Source organism: Gopherus evgoodei, chromosome 2, assembly GCF_007399415.2.
Source record: "Gopherus evgoodei ecotype Sinaloan lineage chromosome 2, rGopEvg1_v1.p, whole genome shotgun sequence".
NCBI lineage: Eukaryota > Metazoa > Chordata > Testudines > Testudinidae > Gopherus > Gopherus evgoodei.
Window position 1 is genome coordinate 84,411,127 of NC_044323.1, and position 17,685 is coordinate 84,428,811.

Genomic DNA, 17,685 nt, shown 5'->3' on the forward strand with positions numbered 1-17,685 from the left:
CCATTTGTGTCATCGCACAGGATGGCCAAAAATGCCAACGAAAACACAGGAGATGGGGATGACAACAATTTCACTTTCAGCTGGAAAATGTTCACTAGCTGGGATTACCTCATTGGCAATCCAGAGACCGCAGACAACAAATTTGCATCTATTGCAACCAGCTTCAAGGTAATATCCAAATGGCATACAGTTTCTCTACAGGAGTTCCCTGCCTCTGGAGATGCTACTAGAATCCACCTTAGCAGAATTTTTAAGGGAAAAATTAGACAATAACCTGGATACCTATGTAACATCCCAAGGTGCCCCCTGGGACAAAATGATTAACCATGGTGATTCTAAGTTCCTATGTTCTGTGCTTAACAGATCTCCATATTTAGGGTTTGGAAGGCTATTGCTGTTCTACTTTCCTCTGGAGAATGGAGTAGGGAATATCAGTGAGGAATAAGTGAGTGGTTTTCAATGGCAAGGGGCAGAGATACTCTTGTGGAGCTTGATCTTTCCTATATGCCCTCTCCTGTGTTTCAGTTGGAGATGCAGGAGCTGAGAAGTTTGGTTTCAGATGCTAATTTCCCCGAAGTTCAACAACAATATGGGATCCTTCACTCCTTCCCAACACAGCATGCACATGATAGATTCTTGCCCAAACTCATGCTCTTGCTGACATCTGCTTTAGTTTGCTGCCTTGGAGACTCAGTTTAAGAAATAGGATTTTGCTTATAAACAGTTCTATATTGAACTTAATCCAGGCTCCTTCATAGGCTGGTTATCCCCAGTGGTGCTGGAACAATTTGTACAGTGAGAGTAGTGAGAGCCATTGAACCAAACTGCAAACCCTGCATATGATCAAAGTCACTTTAAGCCGGGGGTGCAGCAGCATCCCCTAGTTCCAGCACCTATGCTTATCCCCAGGGCTTTTGCCTACAGAGCTTCTTGTCTCTCTTCCTTGCTCTCTCACCTCAAATCAAAGGTCTTATCTTGAGTTAAAAGGAAACCCAGCTGCTCTGGCTGCCAAAGAGTCTGTAGAATTGTGCTGCACATCCACATGAAGTACTAAGCCCTGATACTCTATCACAGAGCTCACTAGAGAGATTAGCCCTAGCCATGATGCATTAGTATGAACTTTCCTAAATACAATGGGATTCAGATCCAAGGATCTGGTTTGGAGCCCAGCTCTAATTCCAGTATAGAGGTTGTGTTTGGTTTTATTTCTAATATAATATAATCTGCCAGTATACAAGCTAACTTGAATGAAGGGGATTTGGCAAAAATTCTTTGTTTAGCTTATTACATGTTTATGGAAAAGGAGACAGACAAGGAGTTTGTGTACATTTCCATTTGGGTCTTTGCTATCATGTTACGCAATACCAGCCAAATTTGGATTCAGTTATACTGGTGTGAATCACAATAACTCTACTGATGTTAATGGAGTCATTGTGAATTTATACTGGTCTAGTTGAGAACAAAGGTTGGCCCACACTGTATAAATTCTGAAGAAAATTGTTATGGAGAAAGCAATTATTGAGAAGATCCACTGTAGAGCTTGTTGAAAAATGCCAGTTATATGCAGGGAAAAAAAATTAATATCCCATGAAAAGTTTTGGTTTTTCAATAAAAATCCAGAAGCCAAAAATGGAAAAAAGTTGTCAATTTTTCAGAACCATTTTCTATTTTAAAACATCAGGCATTGCTAAGCATTTTTGGTTTTGAAAAGCAAACACTGAACACTTTTACTGAAAACCAAACCAAAAAGATCAATTTTTAACTGTACATTGTTACCCCTCAAAAAATTCAGCTTTGGAGTTATGGAAAATTTCCATTAACATTTTGGTCAAAAAGCCATTTTTTTCCATGTAACAAAGTTTCAATAAAAGTCAACCGGCTAAGATGAACTCTGTGCATAGAAGAGCCCAATATAAAATGGATTGGGTAAAACATTTCTAGAATTCTTGAGAGGAGCAAAGAGCAGTTTAGGTATCAGCACACCTGAAATGGTTTTACACACTGAGAAAACCAACTGCATAGATCATTGTGGAAGGAGAAATCAGTAATTAAAGATTATATTCAATTTCCTAAGATACAAATTCTTGAGCTGAATCCTACATCAAAGTCCTTGAATTTCTTGAACTTAATCCTCTGCATTACTCACACTCAAAGTAAGACCTTTGAAAAGGAAGGAGGTGACGTGCATCAAGCATAGATAAAAACGGAAGGATCTTTGCTACAACAGAAAAGCCAGTTTTAAAGGTGTATTAGATTTAGGGCTTATAATGTCTAACAGTAGACAAACAGCATCTGGAGTGCTTGCATTAGTCATTTTAGTCTTCTTTATTTTAATATTTGCTGTTGAAAAGTTCATTCTTGAAGCTGGTAAAACTTTTGGGCACTCTCCAGAGAAAATTACTGGCTCAGGCTGCCAAGTAGTGGGGGGGGGGGTATTTAATTTCTTTTGGCTCAGTCCTGAAAAGCCTGGACTATTTCCTTTATTGTATGGATAAGCAGGTAAGTAGAGAAGATTTAGGATCCTAACAATTCAGAAAAATGCAACATCAAGTTGGGGTAAGCGGCTTTTAAAAAAAGATCAAGTGTGGGGAAAATCCCTTGTAATGCTTTGAAAGAATGGCTTTACTCAGCTATAATCTAAGCAAACATCTTGGACAGAAATCTCCCTGGTTTTGAAAGTGCAAATTCCACAAGTGGTCTGATAAGGCAAGCGGAGGGTGCTAAGAAGGCAAATGTGGTACAAACTCAAACTCAGATTTGTGGAGAACAAACTGAACTTATGTGACAAAGAATCTGAAGGAAAGATATTTTTCAGTTGCTTAGATACCAATGCTAGGAGTCTAGGCAACAAGCAAGAGGAATTGGAATTCTCACTGATGAGAAGAAATTTGATATAATTGGAATGTTAAAATCACTGGTTACAATCTGTTTAGGAAGATCAGAGTAGGTAAAATTGGGTGGCACTCTACATTAATGATCCCTTTTTAGCTGATAACTCAGAAGGGCAGGATCTTGAATGCATTTGGATTAATATGCTAACTAACAAAGAACAGGAGGGGGTACTGGTGAGGGTCTGTTACGGACCACCAAATCAAAGTAGAGAACAGGATGAGTTACTCCTGAACACCCAGCTATAATGTGTGAAAAGAAAAATTGTGTTATGGGAGACGTATGGTGAAGGTTCCATGTAACCAGTAGTATAACATTAGAGTTTCTAAAAAATATATGTATAGAAAATTTTCCAGTGCAAGTAGTATTGTACCCAACGAGAAGAAACTTAATTATGGACCTCACTATGACACAAAAAGACAATTTCATTCTTGGAGTGGAAGTTGGTGGTTGCCTAGAGACTACTAATCATGATCTGATTACATTCGATCCAGGCAACCCAACCAGAAATATATGCTTCAAAAAGTCCAAATTCTTCCCAAAGCTGAGGAAAATTGACTGGAAATCTTTAAACATAAAAATATGAATGAAAATTAGGCATTCTTTAAAAAGAGTTTATTAGATGTCCAAAAAGCCATGATTTCACAGTCATAGCTCTCAAAAATAAGATTGAGAAGTGGCTTGATTACAGGTTGTGAGTACCTTTATGGGGAGAAAAGGGTACTAAACTGTTCTTTAATCTAGCAGAGAAAGGCATAATGAGAACCAATGGCTGGAAGATGAAGGCATAAATATTTAACAGTAAGGGTATTAACTACTGGAATATTGTAACAAACTTCCCAGGGAAGTGAATTCTCCATCTCATGATGTCTTCAAATGAAGATGGGATGCCTTTCTGGGAAATGTGCTTTAGTCAAACACAAGGCATCCTCCTCAATAACAGCATGGGGTAACTGGATAAAATTCTATAGCCTGTTATAGACAGGAAGTCAAAGTAAATGATCTAATGGTCCCTTCTGGTTTTAAACTCAATGAATCTATGTATCTGCCACAATTCTTTAAATGTATCTACTTATAAAGGAGTCTATTGTGGATGAGCAAGAAAGTAACAAGGATGAGAACATTCATCTGAGAAGATTCCTTCGGGTTCTGGCTAACGTGCTTATCATATGTTGCTTGTGTGGAAGTGGCTACCTCATTTATTTTGTGGTTAAACGGTCCCAGACTTTTTCAAAAATGCAAAACATTGGCTGGTATGAAAGAAATGAGGTAAGAAGAGTTTGTTTCTGATTTTCTGTAATACTGACTTTCCTTGGAAAGAAGTGTAATTGTTAGCATGAAGATATCTGCTAAAACAAAAGATTGTGGGTTCAAGTCACACATCAGGATTAAGGTTAAAACGTTCAAAAGCACCAAAGTATACATCTAACACAGGGCGGGGGGAGTGAGTCTCAGAGTTTTGGATCTTGGGCTTGTGGTACAGGACAAAAAAATAGCTATGTAGACATTCCTGCTTCGGATGGAGCCCAGGCACTGAGAGCTACACACCTTGCTGGATTTCAGAGCTCAGATTCCAGCTCAAGCGGGAGTGTCTACACTGCTATGTTTTAGCTCCACAGCCTGAGCCATACAGGCCTGAGCCAGTTGACCCAGGCGCTGATACTTTCTGCCACAAGGTTGTTCTCTCCCCTCACCCCCAGTGTAGATACAACTGAAGTGACTTAAGTAACTAAGTCCTGTTCATTTTCAAAGGGGCTTATGTGACTTAGGTGCTTTGGAAAATTTTACTCCAAGTCTCACACTGGGAATTGAGATGCAGTATTGTACTAGAAGGGTCCCTTGACTGTTAGAGGTGCCCTCCCTTCAGATAAAAAGTTAAACAAAGATCCCTTCTGGCCATTGCTAATAGATCTGGTGAAAAATAGAATCTCCACCTCATGGGAAATGTGGAAATTTTGATATTTGGTTTTGTTAAATTTGAAGGCAAAAAGTTGAAATCCTGGAATTTTTCACAGAATGAAGTATTCCTGAATGTGTTGTGACCTTATCAAAATGTTTCATTTCAACTTCATTTCAGCTTTTGTTATAATATATAAAAGTTGAAATGATGAAGTCCAAACTAAATGTTGAGATCATTTCCTGTGAGAATTTTGACAAAATTGATACATTCCTGCAAAAAACATTTCAATTTAGTCGAATCAGCATTTTCCAACAGAAATGTTCCCTCAGAAAAATTTTAACCAGCTGTAACCTCTGAGGCTTTTCTGATGATATTTTAAGATCTCATGGCATTTTTCCCAAAAGAAAAAAAGAGACATTCTTGATGCCCAACTTCTGGCCAGTGTTTCCTTTAAAGTAGGTAATAGAAAAACCTGTATATTCTGTCAGGGACTACACAAATGCAACTCTTCTTAAACTCAGTGGGTGTTGTACATGTGTGTGATCAAGGGCAAAATTTGCGTGTCACTGCTGTTTTCATAAGAAAACTGAGTTCCAGATATGGTTCCATCCTAGTCAGCAACATTCTTAAAATTGTGAAGGCGACACTCATTTTTTTTTAAAAAAAATTTTATGCACAAGCTGATATTCTTGCTACAATAAAATAGGACCATTGGACCTCATTCTGAAAGGCCTCAGCTCTCCTTAAAGTAAAAAGGGAGTGTGGTTAAGTAAGCTCCTCACAGGACTGGGGTCACAGGAGCATCTTCTGTTGACCTCATCCAACATAACAACATAAGTGTCCTGGCAAAATACACAAGTCATCCCAGGTTATTCAGATTCTGGGACTGTAGGAGGTAAAGAAATTAGATATGCCAGGAATTGAAGTCATTTCAGCTCAAAAGTCCTTCATAAGTCCATCAAAAGCTCCAATCACTTGCTGACTAACTGCCTGCAGCTGCTGAATTGTGCAGATATGTCACTGTTTAAACCTTATTACTGTAATTGGACTTTGTTAATAAGGAGCAGGGACTAATATGGTGACATGCTACCATATAGCATAACTGTTTCAGCACTATATATGTTAATACATTTCCTGACCTGCATTAATGGAAAATTGCAGACTCTGAAAGAGATGTCAGCTTCCTCTTCATAGGAAGTGAAGTGGCCTTGATATATGAAATACTGTAAGACTTATTTTGATAAGTGCTGAAAATAACATTATTGTTGTTATTAACAGTAGTATCCTCCTTTGGCAGGTTGAAATTGTTATGTCCTTGCTAGGAATATTTTGTCCTCCACTGTTTGAAACCATTGCTGCCTTAGAGGAGTATCATCCTCGCATTGGATTGAAATGGCAGCTAGGACGTATCTTTGCTCTGTTTCTCGGGAACCTCTATACCTTTTTATTGGCCCTAATGGACGATGTCAATGAAAAGGTAAGCAGCACTCCAATGAAACTCATATGTTCTAGAATTCTTATAGCTAACATGAACAAAAGGCTCCCTTACAATAGGATATTACTGATTTTTCCCCATTCATATGTATATAAAAGGTATATATGTAAACAGAGGGATTGTCTTCTGTAATTGCTGAAGATTAGAACAATTTGAATATTTTTATCTGACACTGTTTGCAGTTTCTACTAATACACCACCTCAGTTATAATTTTTATATCTATCTTTAAAGTTTTCCTATTACAGTGTTGCTGGCTGATAAAGAGCATAGAGGGGGAAAAGTGTCTAAAAATGATCCACTGAAAAGCACTTTAAATTGAGAATAATAAAGTGAATCTGGAATGTTTATTCTGCCCTGAAAATGATAAAGTGAGTAATCATAAATGTAAAAAATCAGACTCCCTCTGAATCCTTGTGAAAAACATCCACAACAGTGCAATTTTTCTGTTAACAGTGGCCAGATTCTAATGCCTTTACTCACCTTGCATACAATCTTACCACAGAAGAAATCCTGTTCACAACTAGAGAGCTGCCCATGGAGTAAAGTACTAATTAGCATGAGCAAGGGGATCAGAATCAGGCCCAATATGAGCACTGCCAGCAGCAGGCTCTGCAAAGGCAACTTTTTATTCATTCAAACCTTATTTCCAGCTTTCTCCATTCACACATGACCTGTTTAAACAAGTGCTTTCAGTGAAGGCAAAAATCTATCTTTCCACAGCAAAACACAAGGCCTAGGCACCACTTAAGCCCTAGAATGAACTTTTCAATTATGCTGAACAAGATTAGTTATATCCTGAGCTGCAGTGGTTCTATATGGCAGGGGAAACTGGAACCATCTCTTATCAATCATCAAACTGCTATGCGTCCTGATAAAAAGGGAAATAGAATGTGTTCCCTAGGACTCATCTAGTACTCTCGTTTCAAATGCACTACAAAATTGTGTGTGCAGTAGCAGGGTCCACACAGCCAATTAGTGCATGGCAGGCTAGTGTGCTGTAAATTCACAGCTTGGCTTGCTGCACACTAGGTTTCTACATAGATAACCCCAGATGCTATTATTGTTTGCTTTGTGAGCTACTGCTAGTGTTGGAACCCAGAGGCTACATTTGTTGTAGGTCACTATTTACATTAAAGATGGCACCTACATATCATGGTGGTAGCCACAGTAGATAGGCCCAAGATGTACAGTTTTTAATCTATCTGGATTTGGGCTGGAGCCTGAATTTGCCCTACATGTAGGTATGCTCTGATCTGGTGTATTGGTTTAGGCCCAACACTAGAGATTTTCAGCTGCACATGTCTCTTCTGTTTTAGCTGACTGAAGAAGTAGTGATAAAGAACTTCACACACTGGACCCTGCTTAGCTACTATAACTCATCTGCAATGAATGACAGTGCGGTTACTCCACCTCCTATTGATCCCGCAGATGTGCCTAGAGTTCCTTGCTGGGAGACAACTGTGGGCATCGTAAGCAGTTTTGAGGACCTCGGCTATGATAATATATAGAAGTTTCTTAGCGGAGTCTTTTTTCGTTGTTTTTAATTTTACCAGTCTTTGAAGTTTTCTGCCCAAATGACCAATATGGCAGGCCTGCACAACTCGTAAAGTGGTGAGGGCCATATTACTCCAAAGAAAACAGCTGAGGGCCGAACCCCTCTTCCCTGGCCCCATCGAACCCTCCCCGCAGTAACGAACCCTCCTTCCCCAGCACCGCCCCGCCAAAACAGCGGTATTGAACTTTGGTAATATGTTATAGCAGGCCCCTAAGGTAGTATAATTAAGGTAAAAGAAAAATGTCTTTTTGCTAGAAGTAGAATAAGATCTTCCCCTCACTTTGTAATCAGTTGCCCTGTTGAATGAATAAGGTATGACTGATGAAGGTATGGAAGGCAGCACCTCCAGACAGCTGCAACTCTCGGAGAGGGGATGGGAGCCAGACCAGATCAATAGAACAGATCAGCCACCGACTCGTAGCTCGCCACCTCAGCCCCCCACCTCCCACTCGCCGCCTCAGCCACCCACCCTCCCCGGTTCGCCTGCCCCCCTGCTCGCCTTCTCAGCCCCCGACACTGCGCATCCGCTCGCCTCCTCAGCCCTCCACCCTTCCCTGGCTAGTGATGAGATGCCAAAATCTTAACAACTGGTCCCCTCCTCACCTCACAAAGGAGTTGTGGCCTGCCCCTGCCCCCCTGGGACTCCTGACCCATCCAACCCCCCACGTTCCTTGACACTCCCCCCAGGATCCCTGCCCCATCCACCCCCCTTCCTTGTCTCCTGACTGCCCCCCGCTGCCCCATCCAACCTGTCCTCTCATTCCTGATGGCCCCCTGCCTCATCCAACTGCCCCTGGAACCCTTGCCCCTGACTGCCCCCCGCCACCCCATCCACCCTCCCCCTCCTTCCTGGCGGCCTCCCAGGGACCCCTGCCCCCATTTAACCCCCCTGTTCCCCACCCTCTGACCGCCCCAACCCCTATCCAACCCCCCTGCTCCCTGCCCCCTTACTGCGCTGCCTGGAGGTGGCTGGCGGCACTACAGCTGCACCGCTCGGCTGGAGCCAGGCCATGCTGTTGCCGCGCAGTGCCGGGAGCACCAGGTCAGGCCAAGCTCACAGCCCCCCTGCTTCCCGCAAATCAGCTATTCACGCAGGAAGCCTGGGAGGGCTGAGAAGCAAGCGGTGGCTTCACGCTCAGGCCCAGGGAGACGGAGGCGGAGGTGATCTGGGGTGGGGAGCGGTTCCCCTGTGCGCCCCCAGGTTACCTGCTGCGGTGAAGGTGGCCCTCCTCGCATGGAGCGGAGGTGAGTTGGGGTCGGCTGCCGGCTCACCTGCCCCCTCGCCACTGCCCACCCAATCGCCTCCTCAGCCCGCCTCCCTCCCCTGCGGCCGTGGGCTGCATGTTGTGCAGGTCTGCAATGTGAGGTGCTTTAAAAAACTTCCATGCAGTAGCACCAGCACTGATGTACAGCATAGGGGCATGCAAAGAGCCAAATACCTCCTCAGAGCTTATGGAAGCACTCAAGCTACCACTGACAGAAGAAATTACAGGCATTCCTCCTCTCACAGATGAAGCTCTATGAAAGGAGGTTGATCTTGTGGGCAGAGCATGGGCTGTCATGAGACCCAGGCTCTATTCCTGGCTCAGTTCCCAACTCAATGTTTTGCTCTCAACATTTGGGGCAAAATTTTCAGAAGCGGCCACCAAGTATCCAACTTGAGATACTTTCAAGAAGGCTGGTTTCCAGAAACATTGAGCAACCAAAACTGGAAGCTATTGCAATTGGTGACATAGACTGTATTATCAGTTTGGTCATACATTAAAGAGTAGCTTCTAATTTAATATTATTCACTATGTTTCACCTTTCACCCAGTATCTAATATAAAGAGTAGCTATAGTGCAATATGTGGGAGGCTCTGAAATCAACCAACAAATTGTAAAGAAGTAGTTTTAGCACAATTTGTTTTGAGAAATGAAATTCATAACAGAACAGTTTATGGGGTAAGCCTCATTAAATTCAGAGCTTTCTGTGAGCACGTTTGCAGAAAGCTATGTGATAAATCAGAAATAACCACCTCAGCATGCGTATGTTTTAGATTAGCACTGGACCTGCTCCTATTTCCTGGGATCACAATGTATAAGGGAGACAAGGTGGGTGAGGCAGTATCTTTTATTGAACCAACTTCTATTGGCTTAAAACCACCTTCACTGAAACAAGGACAGTACACCAGAGAAGTAAATCACATCATGGAACAGACCACTCTAATTCCCCACAGAACCTGCTTCAATACAGCAAAAAAGCCACAGACCACACATCCCTCGTTGTCAACCACCACCCCACACTGGAGCCCATACAAGGTATCAAACAATTACAACCCATACTTGATGGGGACCACATCCTGAAAGAAATCTTTTCTGAACTCCTTTTTCTGGTCTTCAAAACAACCCCCCAACTTCTTCATCTGAAGCAAGCTCTCCACAGACCAGGCCCCACCAACTCAAAGTGCCACTAGCCCCTGCCATAACACCACATGCAAAATCTGCAGACATATTTCCATTGCTATGATGATCAATACCCACCCCCCACAACACACTTTTCAAGATCCCTGGGTCCTACACAAGCCTATCATAATATACAGTGTACCTCATCCAGTGCATCAAATGCCCCAACAACTATGCAGGGGAAATGAGACAATCACTATGCTCTCAAATGAACTCACACAGATAAATAAATGCAAGACATCACCTGTGGGTGAACACTTTTCACAAAACAATCACTCTATACTGGACCTCTCAGTCCTCATCCTCAAAGGAAACCTGCACAACACTTTCAAAAAATGAGCTAGGGAGCCCAAATTCATAAAAAAAAAACTCTGCTAGACACAAAAAAAAATCATGGACTCGATAGAGACCCTGATTTTATGTCTCATTACAACAATCTGTAACCCACTAACTCTCCTTTGTGCTACAACTGCAGAGATGTTACCTGCCCACTTCATTTTGAGTGGTTTCTTGCAGTGTGCGTTAACTCCTTATGTTTAACAATCAGTACCACCTTGTATTTAGCTCTGACAATCTGATTGGCTTTCCCAGACTTCTAAAAGAGGCTCTGGGGACCTCGAAAGTTTGTATCCTTCACCAGCAGAAGTTGTCCCACTACAAAGATAATATACCTCTACCTCCATATAACGCTGTCCTCGGGAGCCAAAAAATCTTACCACGTTATATCAAACTCGTTTTTATCCACCGGAGTGCACAGCCCTGCCCCCCGGAGCGCTGCTTTACTGCGTTGTATCTGAATTCGTGATATATTGGGGTAGAGGTGTACCTCACCCAACTTCTCTCTCTCATATCCTGGGCCAAACACAGTTACAACAACACTGCAAACAATACATACGGAAGCCTTAGAATTTAGATGATCTGGTGGTCCCTTCCGGCCTTAGTATGACCTCCTGTATATCACATCCCACCAACAGTGCCCAGCATCTGCACTCTAAAACCAAACAACCATAATGAGAACAAAACAACTGAAATTAGACCTAAATAATCAAAACTAGACCAAGAAGGCCAACCAGCAATTGATAGTTGGTGGCTGTAATACAGCTTGTGCTTCTTGAAGCACACAGACTGTGAGCATTACCAAAAGTCAGAAGACAAGGAAAAGACCCAACTTCTATTCTGTTTAAAGGTCCCTCCTGGAGAGAAACAGATGAAGGCAGGATACAGTCTTATCATGCACCACTTAAATTACAGTAGCTAATTTCTCTTTCCTTGTATTCAATTGCAGGAATTTGTAAGACTCACTGTGTCTGATATTCTGGTGACCTATGTAATCATCCTGGTGGGAGATTTTATTCGTGCTTGCTTTGTCAGATTTGTGAACTACTGCTGGTGCTGGGACCTTGAGGCTGGATTTGTAAGTCAATGCCTTAAAGCTGAAAGGATATGAGCAATTTTTAGCCATTTATTTACATTTTATATTAGAGTTTTTTAAAATGCATTAAGCCTTATTACAATCTAATTTGATATTTTAATTCATGATGTGTGTCCATGCAACATTTCTCTGCAGGTCAATACAGCTCACCTTAAAAAACAAAACAAACAAAACCACCCTGCTCTAATCCTACTAAGATCAGGACTGACTGAACCCTGCAAGATTCAGTCCATTTTGGTATTCGTGAACTAAACCATGCAATTGACTTCACAAGGAATCAATTGTGTGTTCACTTGCTGATTGAAATTCACTTAGCTGAACTTTCAAGTCCTCCCCATTTAGGTCCCCTTCTCAAGCCCCAGGACCTCACTATTGATAGTGTCCACTATGGATGAGGCAGGATATCTTAGTAACAGTATGAATCCTATGCAATATTATTTGCCCTTGAATGTAGTGTTCCTTCTGCTGTATGTACACATGCAGTTTCTTCCAGGCTGAATAAAAAGTAGGTGCAAGAATTCATCTCAGGCAACGTGGAGGAGCATAATACTCACCACTTATATCCATCCTTACTTAGACCCTTGGAAACTACATCAGCCATGGTGAACCACTCCAATAGGTAACCCAGAGACCAGTTTAAAAACTGTGTCACGGCATGGATTTACCTAAACTATAGAAGCAAAAAACAACCAACCACTAACAAAGGAACTCTGAGGTTAAGAAAATGTACAATCCAGAATCTCTTTGCACTGAGAGGAAGTCTCCCCACTTATAGCTAGCCACAGAAAGAAAGGAACTGAAGCAGTTAGGGCTGCATGTGCTTTTATAAGCTCAGCTTATACATTTTTTGGTGCTGCAAGAGTGTGCTCATTTTGCCTGTCAGAGGTTTGCTAGCTGGACTCAACCTTGACCATGGTCTAGCAACTTAGGGGTAACTAGTGATCCCAGCTGGATGTGACGGAGCTTAATCAGAATGACTGACCTCAGCTGCAGAGGATAATTTAAACAGAACTGAACTCAGATCAGAGGGATAAGACTCATGAGAGAGGAATAAAGAGGGTTCTTTCCCTGGGAAAGCCCTGTGGAATCTGGACGAGATCCACAGGGACCAGGTTAGGGTCCTGTGATCCCAGGGGAAGAGAGGCAATATGGGGAATCCTGCTGGGGAAGGAGCAGCCTACAAGAAACTATGTAGGGCCCAGGAGTAGGGGCAAAGCAGAAGAGTGTAGAGTGGCCTGAGAGGGGCAGAAGAAGTTATTAGTTTGGGGATTTATTTTGAATTTACAGTTGGATCTTTTGTTATCCTGGAAGGGATCTGAACTTTTAAGTAACCTGGCTAGAAAGCTAGGCCATGGAAGACCCAGACAGAGAGAGGCCATTGTGGGGCCAAGAAAGTGGACTGCCCGCAATGCTGCCTCTAGGCATGAAGGGGTGCACAGGAGGTAAGGGTACACTCGAACATAGCCCCACAAACAGTGCTTTCCGGAATGTTCTTGAAGCTTAGCATTGCTTCCTACCCCTGTGAATATGCCAAGGCAACTCTCTCAAACTTACCAGTTAGTGGTGAGTAACTTCTCAGGGCTTGTCTACATCAGAAAGTTGCAGCGCTGGTGAGGGAGTTACAGCGCTGCAACTTAGGAGGTGTACACATCTGCAGGGCACCACCAGCGCTGCAACTCCTTGTTTGCAGCGCTGGCCGTACTCCCGTTTTGTCTCGGGTGTAGAGGATCCAGCGCTGGTGATCAAGTATAGACACTTACCAGCGCTTTTCTTGACATCCGTGGAATAAGCAGGTATCCCAGCATCACCGAGGAAGCCTCTGGTAATCAAACTGGTCTCCTTCCCCAGCTTGCTCTCGCGTTCCCCGAACCCCGAGCAAGCAGGTCTCCTTCCCTGAGGTTTGCTGGGTGGTTCCGGGAACGCGAGAGCAAACCGCGGCGAAGCTGGTCTCCTTCCCCGGTTTGCTATCGCGTTCCCCGAGCAAGCAGGTCTCCTTCCCTGCGGTTTGCTGGGTGGTTCGGGGAACGCGAGAGCAAACCGCGGCGAAGTTGGTCTCCTTTCCCGGTTTGCTCTCGCGTTCCCCGAACCCCCCTTGAAGCCGCCCAACAGCGCTGCAGTGTGGCCACATCTAACACCACTTGCAGCGCTGGTTGCTGTAAGTATGGCCACTCTGCAGCGCTGGCCCTATACAGCTGTACTAATACAGCTGTAACAACCAGCGCTGCAAAATTTTAGATGTAGACATGGCCTCAGTCATTGAGCTCTGATTGCCAAATGAATACCAAGGGATTGGTTCCCTTTCATCCCCTCACAGCTCATTTCACAAACACCAGGACATCCTCCAGGAAAGCTATGAAGTACACCTCTTACATCTTTCAGGCACTTTTTAATAAATAGAAAAAAATGGCTTATTTTACATCTATTCACCATCTCTCAGTGACACTTAAAAGTGCTGCCTCAGGGTTCATTATATGCTCCCTACTTTCTTTGTCTCTGGCCCTTGACACAGTCATGCTACAGAATGGTTTTGTAACCCAGAAACAAACTGCATTCAGAATTCATCACAAGCTTACCATGCTTAACAAGCTAAAGCAAGTGAACCTTCAGGGGGTTGGGGTCTAATCCCATTCCCATTAAGTTCAGCAGGAGCAATACAATGCCCTTGTTTACCAAGGGCAAAATTGTGGTTTTAAGCAACCACCCCTAAAGGAGGCACTGTGTTTTGCAATCATGGCTCCCGCTACAACCCTTAGCACTCGGTCCCTCATGCCATGCTAGCTCCACTGCCGGGTGCAGAAGGAGGGCAGGGCCGTGACCCTGTTTTTGTACTCCTCCTCCTGTCTCATGCCTTTGGGAGTTTCTTGAGCCCTATGATGCTAGAATCCACTGGTTCTTGGACTGGGATTGTTCCTGGCCCTTGCATAGGGGCAACAAAGAATGGTGGGTGCTTTTTCATACTGCCCTTCCCACCCTGACCTCTGTGCAGTGCCAGACACAATCTGGCCCAGGAGTTTGAAATCATGGCAAACAGGTCACTGCAGCTCCCTGACAGAAAAGTTTGAAAGAATTTGGATAAAGCAAAGGCACTTCTTTTCATATCCCCCAAATACGCAAGCAACTTCAAACAAGTCTTTCTGAAGTACAACAAAATTTGGCCTATATTTAGTTAGTTTTCATTTCTTTACACAGCCCTTCCAATGTCCTGGTTTTGTCTGGGTCCTAAAATGCTATGGCCTCACAAGAATGGCTACTTCATGGGTTTGAAGCTTACTGTAACCAAGAAGTGCCAAAGTTCTTACAAGAAAGCCTGTTTTTAACAATATTGCTACCCTTATTACTATTCAAAAGAGGTTTATCTAACCAAGAGGAATACAATGGTAATCACCTATATAACTCAAGTATATTCATAGGTTGACACCAGTGTATTTATATTCACATTTTTTCTGTCATGGATTGTGGAATATGCCTTTCATTAAATCTATTAATTTTAAAGTGCCTACAGCTAAAATCAACTATGAAAAAAAAAAACAGGCTATGAAGGTTACAACTATTTCACTGAAGCAAGAAGTCACACTGGTTTTAAGGTACAATTAAATTGCAAATGGTCCAAAAATCAGAAAAAAGGTATCCAATGCCCATCCTCTCCAAAACTTTGAGCATTTGAGTAAACAAAACTCTGATCTGAACCATTCTGAGTTTTCCAAAAACAAAAACAGATTCAGTTTTGCCACATTTGAAAACCCTGACTTCACAAAACACTGTCAAATAAACTAAGGACATGTCTATACTGCAAAGTTTTGCCAACACAAGTTACGTCAGCATACATTCACTGCAGTTAGCAGATCACTTGTGTGTTTGCATACGTGGTTCCTTGAGTTGGACAGGACAGTGGACATTTCTAAATATTGTGGCCTTAATCATGTTTTGCAGAGCTGTAACTAGGGGAGAGCGATCAGCACACAAAGATGCAGGAGCAGAAAAAATGAGTGGCGTGGGGGGGCGGAGAGTACATGGGGTCACCTCCCCCACACCCCAGATTTCTACCTTCCATTCAACATAGAGGTTTTTAAATTATGGGGTGCACCTCACCTGGGAGGGGGCATACCCCACAGTTTGAAAACCAATCGCCTCCTGCCAGGAGCCAGGGAGATTGGAAGCTTGTAGGAGCTGCTCACCCCACTTGGGCACCCTGGCTCTCTGCTGTGGGAGCTGGGGTGCTGCCTGGCAGCCCTCCCTACTCTGCTCCCTGAGCCGGGTTGCCTTTGCATAGCCGGTCACTCCCCAGGCAGCTCCGAGCTGCACCTCTGACTTCCTCTTGCTTCTTCCCTGAAGGAGCCTGGCACCGGCTGGTGACATCTCCTACCTGCAGAGCCCGACTGCCAAGAGATACTCCCCAAGGTGCTTGCTCGCTGCTGCCCTGGTGTTCATGGCTCTGCTGCTGCTCCGCAGCGGTGACCAAGTGCCATGGGAAGTATCTCATTGCAGTTGGGCTCTGCAAGCAGGAGCTGGCTCCTTTAGGGAGAGGCAAGAAGGCATCAGGGGCACAGCTCAGACCTGTACCACCCACCCTGCCTGGAGAATGCCCAGCAGTGCAGAGATGGCCCAGCTCAGAGAGCAGGGTAGGGAGGGCTGCCAGGCAGCCAGCAAGCACCTCGGCTTCCACAGAGCAGAGAGTCAGGCACCCGAGCAGCCTGGGCAACTCCCACCAGCTTCTGATCACCTCCTGCCAGGAGCTAGGGTGTTTTCGAACGGTGGGGTCTACCCTAAAGCCTCTGTGCTTAATGGAAGGCAGAACTCTGTTTTATCATTACATTCAAGGGGCCCTAGAGAATTATTTGTCTGTTTTTATAGAACAGTTTATATTTTACTTGCATAAAAGCTGTAACCCTAGCTGTTTTACAGTGTTAAATACAAGCCAGTAGATGAGAGACCTCAGAAATTGCTGAAACTAGAGGTGTCACGATGACTAACACCTTAATGCAGAGGGCCTGTGGGGAAATTAAAAGGCACAACTGCAGTGGAAGACAGATGGTTTAAGAGGGGTTCTGGGCTACTTTGCAATGGCCCAGATGCTCTACTGTCTATATTCCTCCTTTGTTAGAGGAATAGGCCGTCCCACCTGCCTTTCGTTGATGACAAACTAACCTAACAATAAGTATAATATGAAACCAAGGGTGCAACCTACTTCCATTTTGACAGCCTCCTCCATCTCCATTCACTCACCCCCCAGCCTACTGTGACACAGACAGAAGTATCTCCTCACCTAGGGAGGGATGCTAATGGACTTTTGAAGTGCTGGCCCCAAACTATTGACTAAGAAAATACCATGCAACTGTTGTATGACAGAGGATTAACTGTTTGAATGGGCCTGATGAGTAAAGATGGAAGCATGTAATTTTACCTCTCAAGGAAATGAAGAGGCTAATTCTCTGATAGTGCTACATTATAATTATACAGGAAAATATATTCTAAGAGAAAAGCCAACTGGGCATAGAGACTTAACAAATATTGTATTTCGGTTCATACGTAGTGGTCTAGCCTACAAGAACTTGATGGTATTGAGAGCTCGGTAGAAAAATAACTAATCTCACAACCATGTATACTTGGGTGGTGGTTGTTTTTTTAAAATCGTCAATCTAACTCTTTGTGATCTATTAGCTGGAATAGTTCACAAAGAAAACATTCTTATATCTGGAAAGAGAATTTTGAGTCTGTCCTACACAATTTGGTTTCCTAGGGAAGAGAGTATGTCCATTGCCCTAGGAGCTTCTACTTCTCATTTTTTAGCCATAGCCATTGAGAGATATTTCACTATGATTAAAAGGAAGTCTTATAATGCAAATAAAAATACAGGTTCTTCCTTCTTATTGGTACATGTTGGCTTATTTCATTTCCATGAGTACCTTACCAGTCCTATTTTGTGCCGAGTTTATGCAATGCTAACAGAGCCAACCAGGTTCTGTTTGGTG

The 17,685-nt window shown here is 43.3% G+C and overlaps 1 protein-coding gene across 1 annotated transcript in view; it reads left to right on the plus strand.

Annotated features, from left to right (window-relative positions):
- TMC2 (transmembrane channel like 2) overlaps positions 1 to 17,685 on the plus strand; it is a 64,771-nt gene that overhangs the window by 26,219 nt on the left and 20,867 nt on the right. Inside the window, exons 10-14 of the mRNA XM_030549347.1 lie at positions 21 to 168; positions 3,970 to 4,158; positions 6,087 to 6,266; positions 7,602 to 7,754; positions 11,570 to 11,698. Coding sequence (XP_030405207.1) covers positions 21 to 168; positions 3,970 to 4,158; positions 6,087 to 6,266; positions 7,602 to 7,754; positions 11,570 to 11,698 — 799 coding nt within the window. The remainder of the gene's footprint in view (positions 1 to 20; positions 169 to 3,969; positions 4,159 to 6,086; positions 6,267 to 7,601; positions 7,755 to 11,569; positions 11,699 to 17,685) is intronic.